At 34.3% G+C, this 27748-nt stretch overlaps 1 protein-coding gene across 1 annotated transcript in view; it reads left to right on the top strand.

Moving 5' to 3' along the window:
- LOC127879631 (GRAM domain-containing protein 2B-like) overlaps positions 1–27748 on the top strand; it is a 48209-nt gene that overhangs the window by 7827 nt on the left and 12634 nt on the right. Inside the window, exons 2-6 of the mRNA XM_052426601.1 lie at positions 6066–6170; positions 9378–9422; positions 21039–21126; positions 24069–24172; positions 26679–26774. Coding sequence (XP_052282561.1) covers positions 9420–9422; positions 21039–21126; positions 24069–24172; positions 26679–26774 — 291 coding nt within the window. The 5' untranslated portion in view covers positions 6066–6170; positions 9378–9419. The remainder of the gene's footprint in view (positions 1–6065; positions 6171–9377; positions 9423–21038; positions 21127–24068; positions 24173–26678; positions 26775–27748) is intronic.

A 27748-nucleotide genomic window follows, 5' to 3' on the forward strand; every position in this document is an offset into this window, starting at 1 on the left:
TTGGGTCAAAATCGCTCATTATATTTCACTTTTGCGATATTGAAGCTAGCAACCTAATATTTGGCATGCATGTGTATCTCATGGAGCTGCACATTTTGAGTGGTGAAAGGGTAATGTCATTCTTCAAGGTCAAAGGTCATATATATTGGGACATAGTTTTTCACAAACACATCGCTTGTTTTAAAATTAAATATCATTTGGTGAAAACATTAACAAATAATAACAAACACGCTTTAGTGTTGTTGCTGTGTTAATGATGTATTAAATGGAGTTAAAATAATATATTTAATTTGTTTACCTTTCAATATCTTGCAGCACTTGACATCCTCAGTTCAATGACAATGCTATTTCAGTAAACTGTACAGCTTGACAAACATAACTAGAAATGGCGCGGCAGAGGCCGACGCGTATCCCCACGCCGAATGTTTGACCTAGGTGTGCCCCAGGGTTGGTAATGGGGCCATGCATAGCTGAGATTGACCGTATTGTCATAAGAGAAGTTCATCATCAATTAGAAGTGAATTGGTGTAGAAATGAAGAAGTTATAGTAAAAGGCAATTTTGGGTGGGTGTGACATATGTGGGCAGGGCGCCCCAGGGTTGGTAATTGTGCCATGCATAGTTGAGATTGACTGTATTGTCATAAGAGAGGTTCAGTATCAATTTGAAGTGAATCGGTGTAGAAATGAAGAAATTATAGTAAAAGGCAATTTTGGGTGGGTGTGGTCTATGTGGGCGGGGCGCCCCAGGGTTGGTAATGGGGCCATGCATAGTTGAGATTGACTGTATTGTCATAAGAGAAGTTCAATATCAATTTGAAGTGAATCGGTGTAGAAATGAAGAAATTATAGTAAAGGCAATTTTGGGTGGGTGTGGTCTATGTGGGCGGGGCCCCAGGGTTGGTTATGGGGCCATGCATAGTTGAGATTGACCCTAATGTCATAAGAGAAGTTCAGTATCAATTTGAAGTGAATTGGTGTAGAAATGAAAAAATTATAGTAAATGGAATTTTTTGGTGGGTGTGGCCTATGTGGGCGGGCGCCCCAGGGTTGGGATTGGGGCCATGCATAGTTGAGATTGACCCTAATGTCATAACAAAAGTTCAGTATCAATTTGAAGTGAATCCGTGTAGAAATGAAAAAATTATAGTAAATGGAAATTTTGGTGGGTGTGGCCTATGTGGGCGGGGCGCCCCAGGGTTGGGAATGGGGCCATGCATGGTTGAGATTGACCGTATTGTCATAGGTGAGGTCCAGTATCAATTTGAAGTGAATCGGTGTAGAAATAAAGAAGTAAATGTAAAATAACCTAAAAAAATGAGTGATAATTTCTGACGCGGCCCCACCCCAACCCCTATAACTTTTGACCCAGGGGTCAGATCAAAATTCCAAATAGTGCAGGGTCGCACATATGCTCATAGCTACCATGTGCGTAAATTTCAAGGTTCTAGTGCTTTTAGTGTAGGAGGAGATAGTGGCCAGGACGGACGGACAGACGGACAGACGGACGGACAGACGGACGGACGGACGGACGGCGGAGATCACCACAATATCCCCACCTTTTTTTCAAAAAGCGTGGGGATAATAAAGCAAAATATGCATATGAATCTGATTATACACAGATCCACTAACATATAAATCAAATCATGCATGTCTCTTTCCGTTTTCGAAAGATACTCATCTTAAATGGCTCTTCTGTCGTCATGCGGAAGTACATGTACTGATAGTGTCTGAAAATAAAAAAATACTATTTTGGCAAACATTTTAAAACGTTTTGATAGAGCCAAAAAAATATGACACATTTGCGAATACTGTGAAACCATTATTAATCGTCAGGCATTAATTTTCATAAATTTCGTCAGTCGACCGATCGGCGAATTTAAGATCCTAACGAACAATCATGCTCTATGTTTGAACAAAAACAAACACTAAGTTGAACAATATTTTAAAACTTTACCGTAGACATGAGGCATTAAATTCCACCATAATCCATGCACACATTCACTGCTGTTTCGTAATCAAGATTAATCCGGTTTTGACACAAAGGGATGTAGATTACACAAGGTACTTAACTGACACGTTACGCTTCTTTAAAACGCGTGTGCATTACAGCTGTATCAAATGGGATGACTTCGTTTATGTAGATTGGTAATGAATAAGCGCTAATTGTTAATAACTTTATTACCCATTAGGTGCATTGTGTTTTTCAGGGGTGTTGCATATTAGCCATCACGCAGCGAATGCCGATGAAAGACAATAAACCAAATGAAAAGATGACGATGTGTGATCAACATGCGTATTTATCACAAATTAATAAAGAATATTTTAATTGCTGTTTGTTGTTTGATTGTTTGCGTTTAACCACACTTATTACTATTTTATATGTATCAATTTATTTATTTTTAAATTATTGACATTATTGATTTATATACCGGTAGTTTACTTTTTATGAACAAACACACACATAGAGTTTATAATTTTAATGTTGATATCAGAATAAAAAAGCATTTTATTTGAAAAAAAACCCACTTAACAAACTGGAACCTCTTTCGTATAACACAAACAGTTTTAAAACGGTATTGACAGCATTTTAATAAAAATCATACCAGTTAGATCCCACTTGTCCGCTAATCATAACAATGAACGTGAGAATATGCATAAAGAGGGTCTATTACTGTCCCTTGATAACAAAAGACTACCGGTAGTTAATTGGCATGTGACAAACAGGCCCCACCTACTGCAGTGATTCTCTAGTGTGTTCTCGCATTCGTACCACGATTTTTCGCAACTGCAATTGATCGCGAATATGTATTACACACAAATCGGATATTGACTAACGCATTTTTTTAAATATCATAATCAGAAATCGGCGAATTTAAGTGCTGACGAAATCGTCATTTTTATAAAAATGACGAAATTTTGTGCTGTCGAAAATAAATGGTTTCACAGTACTATTCATTTGCATTGGTTAATATAATTGAAGACAATGTGCATGGTTTATAATGTCCGAGTTTTGTTTTTCTTTCGCTTTGTATTGCACTTTAAGCACTTTACACTTTTCGTTAAACAGCATTATATAACCGTTATACTAAAAAAAAAAATAACCAATTTTACTCAGTGGTGTGAACATTTTCAACCAATTATCATAGGCCTACATTAGTTAATACCTTACCGATGGAGTTCGTCCAAAGTGGTCAGACAATGAATTGTCCAGTCCCAACTTCATGGAAACGTTAATATGCCAATTATTCAAACATAAAATAATCTATATGTGTTTCTTTACGCGAAATTACTGAGATTTATTTTGCAGTCAGTAGTTGAATAAAAGGAGACAATGTAGATCTATATGTGCGATATGCAAGCTATTTCCTACCGAAACAAGGATAATAAGTGACTGACAAAAATCTTCCTTATTGGAAAAAACAACTTTTTGTACGCATTGTTATGTTTAACCCCATCAGGCCCATGGTTGAAATTAAAGGTTGGGATAAACTCTTACAACAATTCATGTAGGTCTACAAATACAAATAACAAACTTTTAGTCTGATACATTCTACCGTAAATATAAAATTTTCGTTCACTGAATATCTTAACAACGTTTAACATGGTGGTTAATTTGTAAACACGTCTAGTTCGCTAGGTTAAAGCAATTTTGCAAAATAGCTAATATTAATAAAATATATTACTTACTTCTATTTCATTATCCATTTCACTTCATTTCATATTTAAGATGTCCAACAAATTCTTATAAAACTGTTCTAAACAGCTACACAGATTCACATGTTTCAGTGATGACGAAATCGCACAAAGTAAAAAAAAATGTGAACGTCACTTTACAGAGAATTTACCAACGTCATAGCTGATGTCATGAATACAGGTTTTGTTGCGACACGGCTCATATATATATATATATATGAAATATATATGATATTTCTCATTTTTGTATCAGTAAACAAATAATGAACATCTCACATAACAAGTTTAAATTGTTTTCTTAATAAAGGAACTTTCTTTACTTAAATATAAAGGCTAATTATTATGAAATATCAACTATGTTGTAATTAATTGGCCTGTCTAAAGTTTGAAAACTTCCAGATAGTCAATTATATTACAGTGCTCCAGCTAGGCCTCAATTTGAGGGCGCCCCGCCCTGCCCTCCCGAACCTCCGCCCTGCCCTTCCTCGGGCCCCCCCCTGCCCTTAAATTTGTCCCATCGTACACATTATATTTAAATGGTTCAATAATAATGGGAACAAGAGCACCGCCTTGCGGGTGCAGACCGCTCATCTATTTTCTTTTTAAAGGTGAAGGGACTCTCATTTTCAATCACAAAGGAGGGAGGGGTGGATTGAAGAGGAGTGTATAGTGTGGGGGTGTGGACATTTATTACATTGTCTTCCAAAAATGCGAAAAAAAATGCAAAAAAAAACAACAAAAATCGGGGGTGGGGGGGGGGGATTTTTTGGTGCGATGGTTGGACGGTATTTCATTGTGAGATGAAAAAAAAAAAAATTAGGGGGGGGGTGGGGGGTGGGGGGCTGGGGGGATTCTTGGGTGCGATGGTTGGAGGGTATTTCAAACATAAAATAATCAAAATAAATAGTTGTGTTTTTAACCATTAAAAAAAAAAATTGGGGGGTGGGGGGGTATAGTGTGAGGGTGTGGTGGTCATTTGTGAGATGATCTTAAAAAAAATAAAAAAAAATAGGGGGGGGGTGATTCGGGGATGGGGGGGGGGTGCGCGGGATGGTTTGGGTGGAGTCTATTGTGGTATGTCAGGTAAGAGTAGTTTTGTCAAAGTTTCAAAGTTTAAAATGTAATAATTTGGCCTTGAGAGTCAAGGTCATTCAAAGGTCAAGGTAAAATTCAACTTGCCAGGTACAGTAACCATATGATAGCATGAAAGTATTTGAAGTATGACAGCAATAGCCTTGATACTTAAGAAGTAAAGTGGATCAAAACACAAAATTTAACCATATATTCAAAGTTACTAAGTCAAAAAAGGGCCATAATTCCATAAAAATGACATCCAGAGTTATGCAACTTTTCCTTTTACTGTACCCTTATGATAGTTTGCTAGTGTTCCAAGTATGAAAGCAATATCTATGATAATTTAGGGGTAAAGTGAAACAAAACACAAAACTTAACCAAATTTTCAATTTTCTAAGTATAAAGGGCCCATAATTCCGTCCAAATGCCAGTCAGAGTTACATTACTTTGCCTGCACAGTCCACTTATGATAGTTAATAAGTGTTGCAAGTATGAAAGCAATAGCTTTGATACTAAAGGAATAAAATGGACCTAAACACAAAACTTAACCAAAATTTTCAATTTTCGAAGTATAAAAAGGGCACATAATTCTGTCAAAATGCATGCCAGAGTTATCTATCTTTGCCTGCCCAGTCCCCTCGTGATAGTTAGTAAGTGTACCAAGTTTGAATGCAATAGCATTGATACTTTTTGAAAAAAGTGGACCTAAACGCAAAACTTAACCAAAATTTTCAATTTTCTAAGTATAAAAAGGGCACATAATTCAGTCAAAATGCACGCCAGAGTTATCTAACTTTGCCTGCCCAGTCCCCTCATGATAGTAAGTAAGTGTACCAAGTTTGAATGCAATAGCATTGATACTTTCTGAGAAAAGTGGACCTAAACGCAAAACTTAACCGGACGCCGACGCCAAGGTGATGACAATAGCTCATATTTTTTTTAAAAAAAATAGATGAGCTAATAATATACTAGCAATTATTAATAACATATAAATTAACATGCAACAGGAAGCATTTTGGAAAGGCCCGTGCTCGAAAGTGCCCTTTTGACAAAATACTGCGCGTCGAAAGTTCCCTTTTAACAAAAAAGCCCCCCTGCCCTTTTTAAATCCTAGCTGGAGCACTGATATTATATTTCCAATGTAGCTCGTATAAAATCACCAGCATGCTATTTATACCCTTTACTTAAAGCACTCAAATGAAATTATTTGTATACATGTAAAGATGGTTACATGTACATGTATAGTGTAGTATTCAACTGTTGTAACATTAAAGTATTAATTTAAATATTATTTCAGGAAGTGATCCAGTTTACCAAGCACACCTTGCTTAGGTTATAAATTTGAAGGACTCAGTCATGGATAAGCAGATTTACACTCATCAGATATAACCAAAAGGTGCAGGTATGTACATGTATGGATAGTTTTTGCCATGCGTAGTGTGTTGTCCCTGATTAATTACCTGTCATAGGCTAATCAAGGACAACAATTTGTTTATTTAAATTTTCCCTGAGATAATACTACTTTCATAAATTATATGTATTAAAGCTTAAAGGATAGTCCCAGATCACAGGTGGTTAGCGTGTGGCTATGATATTAATTAGTGAAAACATCATTTTGAATGATAAATAATCATATTATAACGAAAAATTAACTTTTCTGAAAAAAAATATTTCACTATCAAATATATATATAACAAGGTATGCAACTCAAAATCAGCCCTAAACGGGGTGCATCGCTTTGAACAGCCATATCTTTATCAATTTTGCAGCGATTTTCACGATTTCGGTCTTATTCAACGCAGAAATGAATTTCCTTTCTGGAAATGTATATGTCTTGCAATATTTTTACAAATGCTGGGTCAACTTTTAAGAAATAACACGATACACAACACGCATGACCCAGTTGACAGTGATCATGCTGTCTTTAAGACTGAAATCTTCACGGAGTAAAGGGCAACTTCCCTATAAAGTTCATGTAGTTCGATACCATAATTCAATAAAACGTATGAAAAAACATTATTACCGTTCTTGTCGTTACATTCTGCATCAAGACTAACTGTCCAGCGCCGTTTGAAACCTTTGTTTACATACATTTCAACTAACTGACATTTTAAACATACGAGTGATTTCATTGGTCCAATGCGGAGGTGTGTCTTTACAACTGGAGATTTCATTCATAAAGAATACATGATCACTGTCAACTGGGTCATGCGTGTTGTGTATCGTGTTATTTCTTAAAAGTTGACCCAGCATTTGTAAAAATATTGCAAGACATATACATTTCCAGAAAGGAAATTCATTTCTGCGTTGAATAAGACCGAGATCGTGAAAATCGCTGCAAAATTGATGAAGATATGGCTGTTCAAAGCGATGCACCCCGTTTTGGGCTGATTTTGAGTTGCATACCTTGTTATATATATATTTGATAGTGAAATATTTTTTTTCAGAAAAGTTAATTTTTTGTTATAATATGATTATTTATCATTCAAAATGATGTTTTCACTAATTAATAGCATAGCCACACGCTAACCACCTGTGTCCCAGATGAGCCTGTTTTGACTGCACAATCAGAAGCAACACTTAACACTCAAACATTAAGCCCTCATTTCCCAGAGTGGGGCTTATCTTTTTTTTTTTTTGTGATGGTTAATTACCAGATTCCTTACTGCAGACTTTTTCTTTAGAGGGTGGGTGGCATTTATTAGGAATAAAACAAATATCTTTCTAGTACATGGTACTACTTAAAGAGAAACAAAATAATTTGACTGTGCAGCCCTTAATGTACCTGTAAACATTATCGTCATTTGTCAGCAGAGCAAATCCTATGTATTAAATCTGTTGTAATTTACAAATTTATATGCCTTTATATTTAACTACAAAACATTGGTTCAAATGTTTTGTATTTCCATTATTTTAAATACTAAAATTATTTTTCCTACTTTTTTCTAGCCAACCATTGTTTTTTTGTGTGGAAAAAATCCTACATAAAGCTCATTTTAAGGAAAGATGCAAATAAAATGAAACAGTATCAATGATTGAACTTTAAACACAAGTTAATAATTAAGTATGGGGTATCTTAGGACTGTTGAGCAGATACCAGTGTCACACTTGACCTTGCAATTTTGTATACAAGCTTTAAGGCTGTTCAATTCATTATAATCCGACTTATTATATAACATGGGAAATTAGAACAGTTATCAAATATGAAATAGTACAGGTAAAGACAGGTTTTTGTACATATGTAAATTAAAAGTGCATATCTCTCCGAAACTGGAAGATAGTTAATGATGAAAGCTAATTGTTCACTTTACATTTTGATTTGATTCACTTGTACAAAAACACTTATAATATAATATAAATACTTTTTTATAGACTGGGGGTCCTGGGGAACATATTGATTTTGCCCTGTCTGTTTGTTGGTTTGTTTGCGTCAAACTTTAACGTAGGCCATAACTTTTGCAATATTGAAGATAGCAACTTTATATATGGCATGCATGTGTATCTCATAGAGCAGCACATTTTTAGTGGTGAAAGGTCAAGGTCATCCTTCAAGGTCAAAGGTCAAATATATGGTGGGGACATACATGTAGTGTTTCACAAACACATCTTGTTATATACATTTAGTTAATCTTTTTTCCATTATTATTGCATAGATGTGCAATTTATAGATTTAACTGAAATCCTGAGACTTTAAATACCACCATGTGAATTTAAGAACCAACATAAAAACATGTATGGACAGAACTACATGTAGGAATCAAAAAAGAATTTCACATGCACTGCTAATTGTTGTGCATTTAATATTTCGGTGATGAATACATTTATGTCTTATAAATGCAGTTTAGTTTCATTTCCAGGGTTATTGTATGTGTTTTATTTGTTAGGTAAAAATACATACACACATTCTTAACCCTCCCATGTTTCAAAAAATGATGCATTTTCTATAGTTACATCCAGTACATGACATGAATCAATTTTTAGCTTGGCTGATTTCGGAGATAACCCGAGGTATTGTCATAAGGCAGCTCGTCGTGTCCGTCGTCGTGTCGTCTTACTAAAACCTTTACATTTTGTCAAGGTTTTGAACATTGGCTCTAAAATCAAAGTGCTTCAACCTACAACTTTGAAACTTCCTATGTAGCTGCACCTTGATTAGTTCTACATGTACATGCCACACCCAGTTTTGGGTCACTAGGTCAAAGGTCAAGGTCACTGTGACCTAAAAAAAATAAATTCTGACAAGCTTTCATTTATTCAAAACTGCTTCCGCAGCCGAGCGTGGCACCCGTTATGCAGTGCTCTCGTTATAGAATTAGGATAAAAAACAATATAACATACAATACAATGATCAGAGGTGTTTGTATTAGTTGATAAACAATAAACATATATTGGCTTGCCGAATGAATGTTTTCAATAAAAATGCATTTGTACTTGCTGTCCAATCTTTGTTTGCTAATATTTTGTCATGTTGCAAAATTAGACCATTGTTTAATTCTTGTTATGCTTAGGAAAGTGGTCTGATGTTTCACTGATGTTTGTTGCAATGGTTTTTGGCCTCAGACAGTGAAAACAATAATATATTATTGATATGTATGGTTTATTTATACAGGGGGGCATTTCACAAATTGGGAGAGGCATTCTCAGCTTCCATATGGTAAGTTTCAACTTAATTGTTGTCTTCCTAAATGTTCACTTCTGGCCTATGTCAAGGATTGAGATACCTCATAATGCAAAATGATTTTCATGTAATTGTGTTGTCCTTTATGTAGGTCGTATGATGCAGATACCAGATAATGCAAACTTGTTGTTTTTATAAAGCAATTTTAATTGTTCGTATTGATGAGTTAAGGGACTTTCATTTATTTTGGTTTATTCAATATTGTAGTATTTTTTTGTTTTACACACTTACTTTAAGTGGGCATGTTTTGAGCCTGTGTAAATAAAGCAGCTACAGAGAAGACTTAACTAAATGAACGTTTCAGATTATATTTTGGATGGATATACACTTTTCTCCAGAAAATCATACAAACTATAAATCATTTTAACAATACATGTTTAGTTTGTACTAAATCAAATCATGTTAAGGAATTTTTTAATTATAAGTGATTTTCTCCAATATGCCCTATGGCGCTGTATGTTCTCTACCTGTACGAAATGTTCTGCCCGGAATTGAGAAGAAATTTTATTGACAGTTCCGCCTGGAAAATTGTTGATTCCGTCCGTAATATAGTGGTTACCAGAAATAATGTTTTCCAGGCGGAAAAGAGGCGAAAACGGGGCTGAAATGGGGTGGAATTTGAGGCAAAATATGCTAATGAGGCGGAAAAGATTTCCGGGCGGAAATTATTTTTGCATACTGACACGGCGCGGAATATGCTAATGAGGCGGAAAAGATTTCTGTGCGGAAATTATTTTTGCATGCTGACACGGGGCGGAATTTGGGGCGGAATATGCTAATGAGGCAGAAAGTATTTCCGGGTGGAAATTAGACTGGGAAGGAAATTTCCAGGAGGAATTTATTTCCGGGCAGAAATGACAGGAGATATATGATTCCGAGGGGGGAGGGGGTATTATGAACTACTCCGGTATATACACAGCTCCATAAGCTGCTGATGGATTGTTGGACATTAAGAGGTCACAAAAGCTGATTTTTTTTTTTTTTAATCACAAAAACAACATGCACCTTTCAATCTTTATCCAGATATAGTCAGTCATAAAACAAACCTTTTTTGCAGATGACACAACATACTTCATTGATCGAACAATTAACTCATTCACTCAATCACTGCTTTAATAAACGCAATACATTGACTGTAGTGAAATAGTGGCTTAAACTAAATACTTAAAAATCAACATAATGCTTGTTGATTCACTAAAATATTCACTAATTAAATTTAAGGAATACAAAAACTTTATCTGGACCTGAGACAATTGGAGCTAAAACACTAGGTTTCTATTTCACAAATGACAAAAATCTCGATATGGCAAAAAACATTCATTAAGATATAGACACCTTTGACTGCATTATGTTTTTTATATAATGTGAAATTAACTGCAAAGATAACTAGCTTGAGCATTTATTTTAAATGTTATAGGTTTAAAAACCACCCGCAAAAACAGATATTACTGTTAAACAATATAACTATAATAAACACAGCATTATAAGAAAACAATACAAAGTAAATATAGAAAAAAAACATGTTTAGTAGTTCAGAGCACTTTAAAAAGTTCCATCATAACTCACTTAATCGCTCTTTTCAGCCTTTTTTACACACTGAATGTTGACTTCCACTTTTTACTTAATTATTTCAGAATGTTCATCAAAGTAAGATTAATTCATCATATTATTAAAACTTCAAAGTAAAAAAGTCCAATCATTGCTTTGAAACTGCATTTCAAATTTTCAAGCTGCATTTTGTATAACACTGTCTTGCAAACACCCGCTCTTATTTTCAAAATTCTGACTTACACACAGTGAACCAGTCAGTGTCTGTCCTTAGTCAGGCTGTGGCATCATATTACCCCATATTACCCATGCATTCTTTGTTTACAACTGAAGTGACAGCCACCAAATTGACATGGTAAAATAAAACACTACTGATTAACAGGGATAAATTTACTGCATTTCACAACAATTTTCAACTTGCATTATACATCCCTTAATCAAATTTACTCTAAGACCCTAAGTAATTCAAAGATATTTTAAATACATAGTAGATTTACATGTACTTTAAATGTTGTAAGGTAAATTATCATAACAAAGTGATTGAATTATAAGGTCTTATAAAAATAAGCCTGTGCCAAAATATATATAAATATCACCCAGAACAGTATATCTAAGCTAATTATTTTCTTCCAAATTTTTAGGAGTGAAAACTTGCAGCTGAGTTTGTGGATTAGTCCTATTTTTTCAGTCATTCCAGCCTTAAATTCATGTCATTTAAAGCTCATTTCAGCCTTTATATACATTTGTACTTGTCATAATTCTCACAGTGCATGTTATACACATTTACAGTAACAATATAAATTTAATTATATACGGTTATCATCAGGGATCATATTTTCTGGCAACATCAATCGGTCTGGATTTAACTGGGGAAAATGTGTCCGAAAATGTATTACAGAAATCATGACAAATTACGTTAAAATACATACCATTGATTTTGCCATTCATGAAGGTTGTATAATAAAAGAACAAGTTAAATTCCCTTAGGCATTTTTTTTAAACAGTAAATATGAGTTTTCTCAATTGGTTTTATCATTTGCTATTTCATTGTTGTTTCGTGCACAGACTCTAGATGAGTCAATATACGCTCCGTGTTTCGTGTGCTGTTTTATCTGACTTTTTTTCATAGTTGTCAATATTATTAATCTGTGTGATTTGATACCACGCATCTAAACTTAAGGTTGTGGTAATTCAACTACAAACAATAATTACACAAATTACTTCGATTCTAACACGATTTTTACTAAAGCTTTATACAATGTATATTATTTTTCTTGTGTACTTGTGTGAAGTTCCGCCCATAAAATAACTTTCAGCTGTTCTGTCGATCAGATCCGTGACTTTCATTCATTTATTGCCGGATTATTACGCTGGTGGAAAATGTATAGGCATGTTTTGCTTAGTTTAAACGCGTGCTTTCAGTGTATAAGGTCCGCCCACAATTATTGCAGAATATCCGATTTTCTTCTTTGTTTATATGAAAGTTTACTGTTTCATGCATGAAATGCACAATTTCCACGAGGATAACATCAAGATTTCCATCTCCGAAGTAACTGTCAACGATTTTATCGTGGACGAGTACACATTACGGATCGATTAATTAGTGTGCTAGGTATAAGCCATTGAAATTATCAATTGATATTGACACGGGTTATTCATGCATGACTAATACACAACCCCGCACTCTTCGCTGCTTGGGGTCATACTAGTCGGCTGACAGGCAATAAACTGGTCCTGACCGGTTTAGAGACTGCAGCGAATGGTATATCACACCTAATCGAGATAAGAATGTAAATAGGGGGTGTTAGCATGTTCACTGTGTAATCGATTTCATGACATGCAAATTTTAGAAAACAGAATAGGACCGACTGTTTGGGATTTTCAATCGGTCTAGGACCGACAAAACTGAAAAAAATATGATCCCTGGTTATCATATGTATACAAATTACATTACAGTTGTGTCGAGTGCAATTAATAACTGGATGGTTTAAAATAAATTTCATGATAAGGGTTCAAATTTCATAATGATTTTAAGATTTAATACATTTTATCACCAAACAAGATTGAATACATTTTATCATCATTATTAAGTTAAACACTTGATCAAATTTATTTATGGCATTAATTGAAAAATACTAATAATTTATTTGTCAATGGATTTAAATGTGTGCCTATAAACTCATAAAAAACACCAACACTCGAATCCAGGCAAGGCTATAAAAACTATTAACTTATATATATAGTACTGCTAATCCAAAAAATGTAGAATCATGTTATTATACAGGGTAAAAGGAATTGTTGTGAGGTGGATTATTCTTATCTAGAACACTGTAGTGTTGCCCAAGAAAACTTGATATTGCATAGTCCCTGTGAAAAAAACCTGGTATAAATAGATAACAATGAAAGGCTTAAAATGAAAGTACTGTCTGTCTGTCATCAAACAATTGAAGGAACTTAACACTTTGCAGCTGTTTACCTTTGACTTGATATTGTTTGCAAAATGAGAGTTAAACTCTACAAAACCTATTTGGGTGTTTTGACAATTTTGTCAAGGTATTTGAAGATGCATTCGCGTACATGTATAAGTATGTAGGTCTACATTTGTATAACAGTATACAACTATAGGTTTGAAGGAGCAGGAGTCTGGTGTTAGGACACTTGTTATGGATTGGAAAGTCCCTGGTTTGATTCTCTTCACACCACTTGAATTTTTCTGAGTGAAACATTGATTTCACTGTTGCTATTTTCCACCCATGTGTGAGTAGAGACTTCTTGGTTAGTGTTGAATAAAGATACGTTTATTAACCCTTTCCCCGTCAGAAGCAAAGTTATAATGGCTCTTGCAACCAGCATAAAACCAGAACAGCTGAGCCCCCTGGGAAAAAGGTTCACAAACTTCATGAATTTATTCATGAAATTATTCATGAATCAATTCATGAACAAGATATTCATGAAAAGCAAAATTTGTGTTTCACAAACTTGTATAATTCATTTACTTATTACGAACAAATTCATGAACTCTGAAACAAAAAGGTTCATGAACTTTGTGAAATATTCATGAATCAATTCATGAACAATATATTCATGAAAAAGCAAAATATATATTTCATGAACTTCTAGATTTAATGAACTTTTAGATTTCATGAACCTATTCATGACCAAAATCACAAACTCTGAAACAAAAAGGTTCATGAACTTTATGAATTTGTTCATGAACAGGTTTCACAAAGATAAATATAGAACTGTTAACAGACAAGTTGAGAAATATTTTAACAGGACACACAATGGAAATATGATAATAACAGAAAAGTATTATTTTATTCCCAGTTTAATGTTTTCGTAAACATTGTATGATTTGAGGATCTTCATTTAAACGACGAAAACGAAGAATAACACAACAAAGTTATGTACTAAAGCTTATTTACCACAGTCATTAAAATCTACAGGAGTGATATTCCTGGTAAACTGAAAGAACTTAAAGATAAAATTCAACATTTTAATAAAATCATTAGAATTGCTGACACTTCATGAGCATGTTGGTGAACAGTTAATGAGTATGAAATGATTGGTTATGCTTCTGATTCTGTTGATGACAAAAATATTCATAAAGCAGAGGAAAGAGTGATACAATGTAACAAAAATTGGGAAACATAAGTGAACATAGTGCCAAAGAAGTTGAAATGGAACCAATGGCTGATCAGTTTAGCCGGTAATTAAGACTTACATTTCCAAATAACATAAATCATGTTATTCACGAAGTTCATGAACAAATTAATGAAGTTCATGGACCTGTTTCCCTGGGGAGCCTGCGAGTAACTCACAGTCGGTTCAGGTTTTATGCTGTTTGCTGCTCATAAGTAACTAAGGGTTGGAAATGAAGCCTTTAAAACTTGAATCTAGTAAGAAAGGTCTTAAATTAATTGTAACTTTTTAAGGGAATGCAAATGCGTATAAATGCCTATCTAAGTAGGAAAGGGTTAATTTAGCGAGTCTTAGAAAACCGGAACCACTTATTCTGTTTATCCCACCATTTTCACTAGTTACATGTATATAATTAGTAGAATCCATTCAAACAAACAAATGAAATGACTGAAGTTGCTAGAAATACGTCATCAGATGACATCAATTGAATAAAAAAATAACGTCCTTTTTACGCGCTTGGAGGCTTTTTACTTTTAATGCTTTTATAAAGCAAAGTAAAACTTATTGGGGGTGCTGGGTGGGGTCTCTTATGACATTGCAGGCTGGATGCCTGTTTATGGGATAGAAATGTGTACATGTGAGGGAAGTAATGGCACCATACTGTGTTGAGTATTAACTAACAACTTATTAACCAGTTGTTGATTTAGGGGGGGGGGGGGGGGGGGGGGGGGGGGGGGGGCTGGGGGGGGGTTAAACTGAGGGTCAGCAGAGGATAACATTTTAACAATATTTTGTATTAAATGGAATTTTACTAACTATATTTTCATTATTTTGCTTACATTTTGTGATGCGGTTTTCTGTGGAAATTTTTTATTGATTGCATTAAGTTGGCATTGAGAAATCCAATTATTGTGGTTAATAAAACATTTAAGTTTGTGGGGTCTTCCAATTATACTCTACTGAAATCAAACAATGAAGAAGACATTTGTTTGAAGATTTTGAAAAAATATTGTTCATACATTATTAACAAAATAATGTTTTTGATTTCCGCAAACTGACTTGTATGACGTTAGTTGTCTGGATTCTCTTACATGAATTAATGTTCATAAATTGTTTAATATATTATAAAAAATTTTAATCTGTATGCTATATAAAAGACGTCCCTCAAAATAACTTCCCAAGCTTATTAAGGCAAAAGGTAAGTCTTTCATGAAAAGAGGGGCAGTGAACAATTACTATACTAGTTATTAAACAAGACTTGTGTTTGTATATATTTAAAAAAAAGTCCATAATCGTCCCATGCAAAGCAATAATAATAAGCTGCAAAACCATTGATTGCTTGCAAAGCAGTGAAATAATTAAACTGAGTACATTGATATTTGTACAGTCAGAAAAGTGTTTGTTGGAAATAGTACCAGTGGGTGAACCAAATCTAGCCTAACAACTAATGAAGATTGATATTGATTCTGTTGTCAAGTTTCATGGCACAGGCTATTAGTTACAGTTAAATGTAGTTAACTTTCTTTATCAGTACCATGCAGTCGTTTGCAGACATTTTAATGAACTCTTGGAGTATTGATATTTTGATTATGTAATTGTTAATATGTTTGAAGGAACAGGAATATTAATCAATGGATAAAAACGTTCTTTGCTTGAGGTGGCAACTGGATGACAAAATGGATTGAGTTAACAATTAAAGGTTTAAAAAAAAAACGGAAATTCTGTATCATATTTCCTTTTACTAACCTGTGCATAATAAAGACATGTTTGTGCCAGTCAAGCTGAATGCTCTGGCTGGTTTAAACTTGTCAAAAGGACTAGTTGTATTAAAAAAACATATATTTAACCATTCAAGAACAAATATAATAATGGTGCAAAAAGTTTAAATCGTGTTTATTAAAGATGAAACACAGTACTGCCATAATTCATGTCATGAATACATGATAAAGAAACAACAGTCTTTTATATTGGAAGAGAACTAATGCGACGAGGAAAAATGGGAAATCACCCCAAATTGTCCTACTGGACTATTGACTTAAAATGTATTTTTCTGAACCTGCGAACGCCTATTAATTTTGAAAGGAAAACAAATATATTGGTATTAATACTCGAGAAACCTTAATTCATTGACATATATTTATGTTCACCCATCCTTATTCCTTGTTTGACATCAAATTAAAAATACGTCTATTATTTTATGCTTTAATGTGTAAACTGGTATTTAAGATAATGAATTCAATAACAATTCAGCGTAAACTTATGTAACTGTCTTAATTTAGTCCCCTAGTTCAACATTTTTGAAAACATTTGTCCCTGTCAGAAAACCTAACATAGAGGGGCAGTGTTTTTTAATAAAAAAATGGGGCTTTTATTAATCCCTATTCCCGATATAAAAAAGTTTATATTTTTCCCAAACGACTGCATCAAATTTCCTAATGAAGGTTTCAAAAATTCATAAATATATAATTAAGATTTAAAAAAAATAAAAATATACCTATGTTGCTCTATGGGTTGAGCCTTAGATATTATAAAATTGAAAACACTAATTCTTAATTAAAAACTTCTTAGCAAAAAATAAAATACACTTAATTGTTATTTTTGTCAAAGTGATTTGATTTTTCCCAATCCAAATGGCTCTGACCATTTTCCCAAAATGGTAAAAAAAACACGGAGTTGAGAATAATCTTCTGTTATACAGTATTAATTTTAACATTGCATTGAACAGAGGGGGTAATCATGTGTTAGTCAAGATGGCAATGTCCATGACAGGACTGGTATTTTTTGCCTTTTTTTTAACCCTTTATGACTTATGTTTAATTTTTAAATGACGCTCACTCCCCAGCTAAATATAAATAAAAATGTGATAAGTGTTCATTTCCTATTAAAATTCAGTTTATATCTCGACTTAACTCCCAGCTAATTTTCTTTGTGGAACTGTGGGTCCTGCTAAGAAATTTCGAAGCCAGTAAAGTCAAGATATACATGTAGAGCAAATATTAATACAAAATTAACGCTAGTAACTTTCTTGCTGTTTTGGCTGAAAAGTAAGCGGTGTTTAAAAAATTAATTTAAGTTATAAAGGATTTAAAGCTGCGAAAAATACCTGCCTTGGTATGGATGTCGCCATCTTGACTATCATGTGATTACCCCCTCTGATAGAAGGAGGGACCAACACCTGTGCTTGAACTATTTACATGTATTTATTGGTGCATGTGTTGAAGAATTTTAATGCATTTAAAAAAATAACACTTTTGGCAGAACAATGACAATTTTAGCTCACCTGATTGCTCAGGTGAGCTTTTGTGACCAGTCTTTGTCTGTCGTACGTCCGTCTGTTAACATTTCTTCGTAAACACTCTAGAGGCCACATTTATTTCCGATCTTCATGAAACTTGGTCAGAAGCTTCTTCCCAATGAAATCTCGTTCGAGTTCGAAACTGGGTTGTGCCAGGTCAAAAACTAGGTCACTAGGTAAAAAAAAAGAAAAAACTTGTAAACACTGTAGAAGTCACATTTCATGCCCAATCTTCATGTAACTTTGTCAAAATGTTTGTCTGAATGATATGTTGGTTGAGTTCAAAAGTGGTTCCGGTCCATTGTAAAACATGGCCGCCAGTGGGCGGGGCAGTTTTCCTTATTTGGCTATAGAGAAACCTTGTAAACACTCTGGAAGTCACAATGTTTGCTCCATCATCATGAAAGTTGATCAAAACATTTGTTTTATTGATTTCTCGAACCAGTTCGAAAATGGTCCAGATCGGTGAAAAAACATGGCCGCCAGTGGGCAGGGCATTTTTCTCTATATGTATATAGTGAAAACATGTCGAACACTCTAGAAGTCACATTTTTGGCCCAATTTTCATGAAATTTTGTCAGAATTTTTGTTTCCTAGATACGTGAGTTAAGTTTGAAAATGGTTGCGGTCTGTTCAAAACATGGTTGCCAGGGGGAGGTGGCAGTTTTCCTTATATTTATATAGTAAAAATGCTTGTAAACTATCATGAATTAAGGTCATGTGACATGCGAGACAACTCTTCTAAATATTGCATTTAAGTTTACAGTAGTTACTCCCCTTTGATTATTAATGTTTTCATAATAATACCGTGTAGTTGTGTCATTTATGTGTTAATTGTTATTCGAGGTTGGATGTTTTTATGCCCCCTTTCGAAGGGGGCATATAGTGATCGGACTGTCTGTCTGTCCGCCAGTCTGTCTGTCTGTTCGTCTTTCCGTCACACTTTGCATTTAGGTTTCGAAAAATGCTCATAACTTCTATGTCCCTTGAGATATAACCTTCATATTTTTGGTATGCATGTGTATATGGACAAGGCCTTTCCATACGCACAAAATTTTGTACCCTTGTGACCTTGACCTTGAACTTAGGGTCCGGGTTAAGGTTTCGAAATCTGCGTTTAGGTTTCGAAAAATGCTCATATCTTCTATGTCCCTTGAGATGTAACCTTCTTATTTGGTATGCATGTGAATATGGACAAGGCCTTTCCATACGCACACAATTATTTACCCCTGGGACCTTGACCTTGAACTGAGGGTCCGCGTTTAGGTTTCGAAAAATGCTATAACTTCTATCAAAGCGTTTATAGGGGGCATATGTCATCCTATGGTGACAGCTCTTGTTTTTAGCTCACCTGTTTGCTCAGTTGAGCTTTTGTGACTGGTCTTTGTCCGTCGTCCGTCCTTCCACATTTGTTCGTAAACACTCTAGAGGCCACATTTATTGTCCGATCTTCATGAAACTTGGTCAGAAGATTTGTCCCAATGATATCTTGATCGAGTTCGAAACTGGGTCGTGCTGGGTCAAAAACTAGGTCACTAGGTAAAAAACAAAAGAAAAAGCTTGTAAACACTGTAGAAGTCAAATTTAATTCCCAATCTTCATGTAACTTTGTCTAAATGTCTGTCTTAATGATATGTTGGTTGAGTTCAAAAGTGATTCCGGTCCATTGAAAAACATGGCCGCCAGTGGGCGGGGCAGTTTTCCTTAAATGGCTAAAGAGAAACCTTGTAAACACTCTAGAAGTCACAATTTTGGCCCATCATAATGAAATTTAATCAAAACATTGGTTTTATTGATATGTCGGACGAGTTCAAAATGGTCCAGATCAGTGAAAAACATGGCCGCCAGTGGGTGTGGCATTTTTCTCTATATGTACATATATAGTGAAAACATGTGAACACTCTAGAAGTCACATTTTTTGCGGAATTTTCATGAAATTTGGTCAGAACATTTGTTCCCTTGATACGAGAGGTGAGTTGTAAAATGGTTCTGGTCAGTTGAATAACATGGCTGCCGGGGGGGGGGGGGGGGGGGGGGGGGCAGTTTTTTTAATATTTATTTAGTAAAAAAAGCTTGTGAACACTCTAGAAGTCACATTTTTTGCCCATCCATCATGAAACTTGGTGAAAAGATTGGTTTTATATATATCTCAGATGAGTTTGCAAATGGTCCTGATGGGTCAATAAACATGGCTGCCAGGGGGGTGGGGCAGTTTTCCTTATGTGACTTATTATATAGAGAGAAACCTTGTGATCGAACACTATAGAAGTCACATACGTTGTATTTTGCCTAATCATCGTGAAACTTAGCCAATACATTGGTTTTATTGATTTCTTGGACAAGTTGGAAAATGGCTCAGATTGGTGAAACACACTTTTTAGCTCACCTGATTGCTCAGGTGAGGTTTTAGGATTGCATGGTCTTTGTCCGCTGTCCGTTCGTCCACATTGGTTTGTAAACACTCTAGCATTCACATTAATGCCATAATTTATTGCCCTTAGATTGTCCAAATTTTCATTTTATTATACAAAATCCTTGTAAGCAAAGTTTGATGTTTAGTAAGGGGGGTCAAATCAAAATATAGGTCACCATTTCAAATCTTACAAAAACAAAAAAACTCCCTACACCAGAGTTTTGGTTCAATAATAATGAAACTTGACCAGGATGTTTGTCTGGTCAATATCTAGGTAAAGTATGACATTAGGTAAAGATTGAATGAACCGACTCCTCTCAGGTGAGCGAACTAGGGCCATCTTGGCCCTCTTGTTTGAGTAACAGTAGGTCTTTGAGTTACTAACGCTTGAGTTATCTGTTCCATTAATCTTACCCTCTCAGAATATAGAATCTTTACTAAACATTTATTTAGTTTATCGAAGCGTATGCTGAACAACCATGAGTATCATGCAAACATGAAGGTTAACTTTATATTAATGTTTGTAGGGAAGGTCTTTTAAGTGAAATTTAAAACAATCGCAAGTCTTTTGGTGTGCGTGCGGCTTATACATCTCTGTAAGGAATAAAAGGCTTTTTCAAACCATCATAAGGTATGAAGTTATTTTAATGCACATTGGTTCTGGTTTCACAGCCAACTGAAATTCCATTTTCAGGATTCTACTCCCGGCCTGAGCAAGTCTCGTACAGAGAAGTTCCATAAGCTCTTTAAGACGGTCCCTGAACATGAGACTCCAATGGACTGTAAGTGAAGCAGGAACAGAATTATTTTTTGTTTGAATAAAAAGGATTTGAGTCTGCTTTGTGAAAAAAGAGATTAATGCATGTGCTCAATTAAGTGTCGTACAAGATGAGCCTTGGCAGTCTGCACAGGCTTATATCAGGGAAGACACTTTCCACTCTGCCTTGAATGTCATTAAAGCAGAAAGGGTTTTCCCTGTCTAGACTGCACAGGCTTATCAGGAACGACACTTTCCACTCTGCCTTGAATGTCATTAAAGCAGAAAGGGTTGTCCTTGTATAGACTGCACAGGCTAATATCAGGCACGACACTTTCCACTCTGCCTTGAATGTCATTAAAGCAGAAAGGGTTGTCCTTGTATAGACTGCACAGGCTTATCAGGGAGGACACTTTCCACTCTGCCTTGAATGTCATTAAAGCAGAAAGGGTTGTCCCTGTATAGACTGCACAGGCTTATCAGGGAGGACACTTTCCACTCTGCCTTGAATGTCATTAAAGCAGAAAGGGTTGTCCCTGTATAGACTGCACAGGCTTATCAGGGAGGACACTTTCCACTCTGCCTTGAATGTCATTAAAGCAGAAAGGGTTGTCCCTGTATAGACTGCACAGGCTTATCAGGGACGACACTTTCCACTCTTCCTTGAATGTCATTAAAGCAGAAAGGGTTGTCCCTGTATAGACTGCACAGGCTTAACCGGGATGACACTTTACAAACATGCATTAAGCACCATGAACCTACATGTACATGTACTACTTAAACAAGCCTGGCAAATAAGAAATATTTGGGGACACAGAAATAATTTTGACTCCAATAAGTATTTACAAGTGCTTTTAAAATCAGTTATTGATTTCATCTTGTTGTCATGCTTCAACGCTCATTTACATTTGTACTTCTTAAACTGTTAAAAACGCAGAAAAAATTCTTAAGCATGATGCAGAAGCAAAAATTTGTTTTTCACAATACTTCTTAAATTTCCAAAACAACAAAGATGATCCCTATAAATTATGAAGCCAAACTTACATTGTCATCATTAGGTGTACTACATTGTCATCATTTCATGTACTTATAATTAATGGATGATGTATGCAATAAGGAAATTCATTCTTCTATTTTTTTTGCGTTTTCTTTTATTTTTTACAAGAAGCAAAAAGGGTGTTTTCCCTTTTTTCTGGCTTTTCATAGGCATGTAATTTTCAGATATTTTATTGGGTGTTATCTCACCCATCTATGAGAAAATGTTCCATTTATGCTTTTGATCGATTTAATAACTGAAAAAAATATTGAATCAATTATTTAGAATTTTGTTTTTGCGCCTGCAGACCCACTTACTAAAATTGGGTGGGGACATCAATTGAGCCAATGGCAGAACACAGATTAATTGATAAATTCTCAATGCTCTTATCTAGATGTACATTATGCTCAGTGGTTAATCAGGCAGAATTTCTCATGAGAGAAAGTTTAAGGAATTTTTGTTTGTGAAGGGAGTTAAGAATAAGATGACTTTGAATGTCATTCATTACACAATCTGACATGAAATGACTGGACAGACAGACAGACAGACAGACAGACAGACAGACAGACAGACAGACAGACAGACAGTTCAAAGACTTATTTCTGTACATACAATTGAATATATGATTAAAACATGTGTGATTTAATCAAATATAATGAAATAAAATAAAATATACCATAATTACTCTTATGTTTTCTGACACTTAAAAATAAAAATAAAAATTCGTGTCCGAAAACTTAGATACAAAAAATATTCACAAAATACAGATGTCTGAAAACTTAGAGTTGAAAATTGAAGTCAAATGTATCAACGACTACCGGTAATAGCACGTGCTTGTAAAATACCATGCTGTATAGTATAAATTACAGTAATATATGTTTACACTGCATTTTAAATAAATTTAAATGCTTAATTAATTTGACAGAAAGTTACTACAAGGTTGTACTTTGACCAACAAGTTCAAAGATGAGCATGTGATGTACCGATACTCACTAGTATGAACCTGTAATTAACGCATTAAAAAAAGCAAACTATGTTTTCTTGGTTTGTTCATTTCCGATAGTTGTTGTCTAACACCTTCCATTGTAAAACTTGCAATAGTTGAAGCGTATAGTATTTGTCACAGTTATTTTACTGAGAAGGGGTTATTATAGTACCATTTTGGTAGATAATTTAATTGTTAATTGGTACTACCCCTGGTAATTGTCATAAGCTTATGGCATCGGGCGAAACCATTGTTTAATACCGGTTTACAAGGTCATTTACCCAATAACACATATGTAATGGTCCTTTGCCCTCAGGCATGCACCTGCCATGTTTTATGATGTTAATCTGGTTGTAAAACCCCATGGTCGAAGAGTCATTAGATATCGAAAACAGGACCGAAATTTGGTAAAATAGCGCTGTAAAATATACTGTCCGAAAACTTAGAGACATTAATTATGGAAGAAAGCTTGTGTGTCTGAAAATTAAGAGTCACGAAAAAATAATTATTTTTGCTTAAACAAAGGGGTGTCCGAAAACTTAGAGTGTCCGAAAAACATAGAGTTATTACGGTAGTTTAGTTAAAATATATACAATAAACTGTACAAGACCACTCAATTTGAGTAACAAGAGACTATGGACAGATATATCATGATATAAACATCAGTAAAACATTTTATAAGGTACAGATAGATACATGTACACATGTACAAGTAAAATCATTTCAATTAAAAAATGAAATGGTCAATACACTCTTATGTACAAAGCCTTTAATCAGGCAATATAAAATAATCCACACATTCAAGACCCAACAATAATGCCAGATGTAATGAAATCCACAAAATTTTATGTCAATGAAATAAATAATTCCATAGTATTATGTGTATAATAAATGTACAGCTCTATATTTCTGTTTATCACCCAACAATATAATGCTTTGGTTTCAGTTTTTTCCTGTGCCTTCATTGGGGACATCTTGCTGCAGGGTAACCTGTACGTTTCCCAGAACTGGTTCTGCTTCTACTCGCGCATCAAAGGTCGAGGCAGAAAGGTACAAATGTGATTACCTTCAATCCTCAGAATGTTCTTGACTTTCTGCAGAAAGTATCTTTTGTCATGATACATTTGTACAATTTTACTGTACTAGGTACTGCAAGCAAATACAATTAAGTAGCCAATTTGTAAGAATGTTAAAATAAGTTTTTTTTTAAGATAAGTTTGACAGCACTTGGAATTATTTTATATAGAGGGGTTTCACTGTCTCAAGAAAAATTGTCGCTACTTTCTTTAAGATATATACATTGTTAACTGTTGGCCTATCCTCCCTTTTTGCTAATAACACTCATTAAATAAACTGTATAACATTATTACATTGACTATTATTACTTGTACATATACAAAAATTCTTAATTTTTATGTCCCCCACCACTATAGTGGGGGACGTATTGTTTTTGCCCTTTCTGTTGGTTTGTTTGTGTGTTTGTTTGTTTGTGTGTTTGCGTAAAACTTTAACATTTGCCATAACTTTTGCAATATTGAAGTTAGCAACTTGATATTTGGCATTCATGTGTATCTCATGGAGCTTCACATTTTGAGTAGTGAAAGGTCAAGGTCATCCTTCAAGGTCAAAGGTCAAATATATAGCTTCAAAGCGGGGCAGAAGGGGACATAGTGTTTCTGACAAACACATTTCTTGTTATATCATAAATAATAATGTTTGCAAATTACAAACAGCTGAAATTAACAAAACAAAAGTCATCAAATATAACAATGACATAAATCAAACAGTATGCTGCATAAATGTTTCAGAATTATAGAACCACACAAATGTACATCTGAATAAGAAAATGAAATATTAAACACCTGAACATGAAAGATCTCAATTTAAATTATGTTGATTTGATTCTCACATTTACACAGATATACTTAATGTTAGTGAGATTGTGAATTCTCTATATTTTAGAATTCTCCTATTTTTTACCAGCTCTATTTTCTAGTTATTGGTCTTTGCTGCCATTTACTGCCAATCTGATAATAACCCCTGTAAAACTTGTCAATTGCAGTACAAACCTCATCTATAACAATTAGTGGTTTCAGGTTTGCCACTGACCTGGATGCCTCCTATGTTCATGAATCAATATTGATATCGGACATATGCTGGCTCCTTATGTTACAGCTGTTTGCACTTTGCCGCTTGCTTTCGACTGAAAATTTTAATCAAAGTATATTTTCATTTAGGTTTTTTGAGACAATTGTTTTCACATTGCCACTTTTGTAATTTTGTTGCCACTTATGCAACTTTTCCACTAATTTTGAGTCACAATCAAGATCTAAACTCCTGATATTATTATGGCATGCCTTAATCTGTTGAGTTCGCAGACCAAAAAAGAATTTTACCAATATGCACATTTTGGTTTGTTTGTTGGTCAATTAGTATGTTGATAAAACATATTTTTATCTGATATCTATCAACATGCAGATGTATTCATTAAATTTTCACCTTACTGCATAACAATTACTTGTTTGAGAAATTGTAATACTAATTGACATACTGATATTTGCTAGTATGTTTAAAAGATGTTGCACTGATAATCATTTTGCTAATAATATATTATTTCTTCTTTTATAAAAAATATATTACCGTATTCCTTATTGTTATGAAGTAAATAATGATTTTATAACATGTTAGTGTAAAACTATAGTGTATATCAGCCAGGATGGTTTTCCAGAAACATCTTAAGTCATTTCTTAAATAATTTCACTTAAGTTAAAAAATACAATGTTTTGTATTTCTTTACTAAATAAAGCAACACATGTGTTTTTGGTATTCTTAAAATAACATTGTCATAATGATACATGTATTATTTAAATGTATATATTGATGCCAATGTATTTCAATATGAAATGAAACACTTAAAGGGGCCTTTTCACAGATTTTGGCATTTTTTAACTTAATCATTAAATGCTTTATATTGATAAATGTAAACATTGGATCGTAAAAGCTCCAGTAAAAAATCAAGAATAAATTAAAAAAAGGAAAAGAACATTGCCCGGACCAGGTTTCGAACCAGTGACCCCTGGAGTCCTGCCAGAGTCCTGAAGTAAAAACGCTTTAGCCTACTGAGCTATTCCGCCGAGTACATATACTTGAAGTATTTTATACCTTATATAAGCAATCTTCGTAGTTTCACAAAATTTAACGACAAAAACAGAACTCTCCAAATTATTCAATCGTTTCGCGTTGCAACGCTTTATAATTTTTAGGTTTTAAAATCGTCAAAAGATGCATATAATGGCTATATTAGACCATGGTAAATGTTCAGTATTACTGTTTCCTCACAAATATCATAACTAAAACGAAAATTTGCGAATCTGAAACAAATTTTTTCAATTTTGTCAATTTACCAAAGCGTGAAAAGATCCCTTTAAGAAAATTTCCCAATTTAAGGATAAGAATTAAATTTAACTTTAAAGATGCTTCTGGAATACGACCCCTGTAAGTGATGTACATAATGCCGTCATGCTGCCTGTGCATATATGTGATGTGTATTTACTAGCTTGAAATCCCCATGGAGTCTGTGATCAGTATTACCAGAGAGAAGACAGCCATTATATTTCCAAATGCTATTGGACTTCAGACCAAAAATGAAAAGGTGAGGCATTGGCATTGTAAAAACTAGAAGTTAATTGGTTTTTTACCTGTGCATCTTAGACATATTTTTGAAGGATGAGTCTGAATTCATGTGAATTTTATCAAAACAAGGAAAAGTAAGTGAGCTGTTTTCAGATGTACTGCATACATTCAATAATAACCAGACCGTTAGCTGTTTTCAGTTGTACTGCATACATTCAATAATAACCAGACTGTTAGCTGTTTTCAGTTGTACTGCATACATTCAATAATAACCAGACTGTTAGCTGTTTTCAGTTGTACTGCATACATTCAATAATAACCAGACTGTTAGCTATTTTCAGTTGAACTGCATACATTCAATAATAACCAGACTGTTAGCTGTTTTCAGTTGTACTGCATACATTCAATAATAACCAGACCGTTAGCTGTTTTCAGTTGTACTGCATACATTCAATAATAACCAGACTGTTAGCTGTTTTCAGTTGTACTGCATACATTCAATAATAACCAGACTGTTAGCTGTTTTCAGTTGTACTGCATACATTCAATAATAACCAGACTGTAAGCTGTTTTCAGTTGTACTGCATACATTCAATAATAACCAGACTGTTAGCTGTTTTCAGTTGTACTGCATACATTTAATAATAACCAGACTGTTAGCTGTTTTCAGTTGTACTGCATACATTCAATAATAACCAGACTGTTAGCTGTTTTCAGTTGTACTGCATACATTCAATAATAACCAGACTGTTAGCTGTTTTCAGTTGTACTGCATACATTCAATAATAACCAGACTGTTAGCTGTTTTCAGTTGTACTGCATACATTTAAGAATAACCAGACTGTTAGCTATTTTCAGTTGTACTGCATACATTCAATAATAACCAGACTGTTAGCTGTTTTCAGTTGTACTGCATACATTCAATAATAACCAGACTGTTAGCTGTTTTCAGTTGTACTGCATACACTCAATAATAACCAGACTGTTAATCTG

The sequence above is a fragment of the Dreissena polymorpha genome, chromosome 4 (assembly GCF_020536995.1).
Source record: "Dreissena polymorpha isolate Duluth1 chromosome 4, UMN_Dpol_1.0, whole genome shotgun sequence".
Classification (NCBI taxonomy): domain Eukaryota; kingdom Metazoa; phylum Mollusca; class Bivalvia; order Myida; family Dreissenidae; genus Dreissena; species Dreissena polymorpha.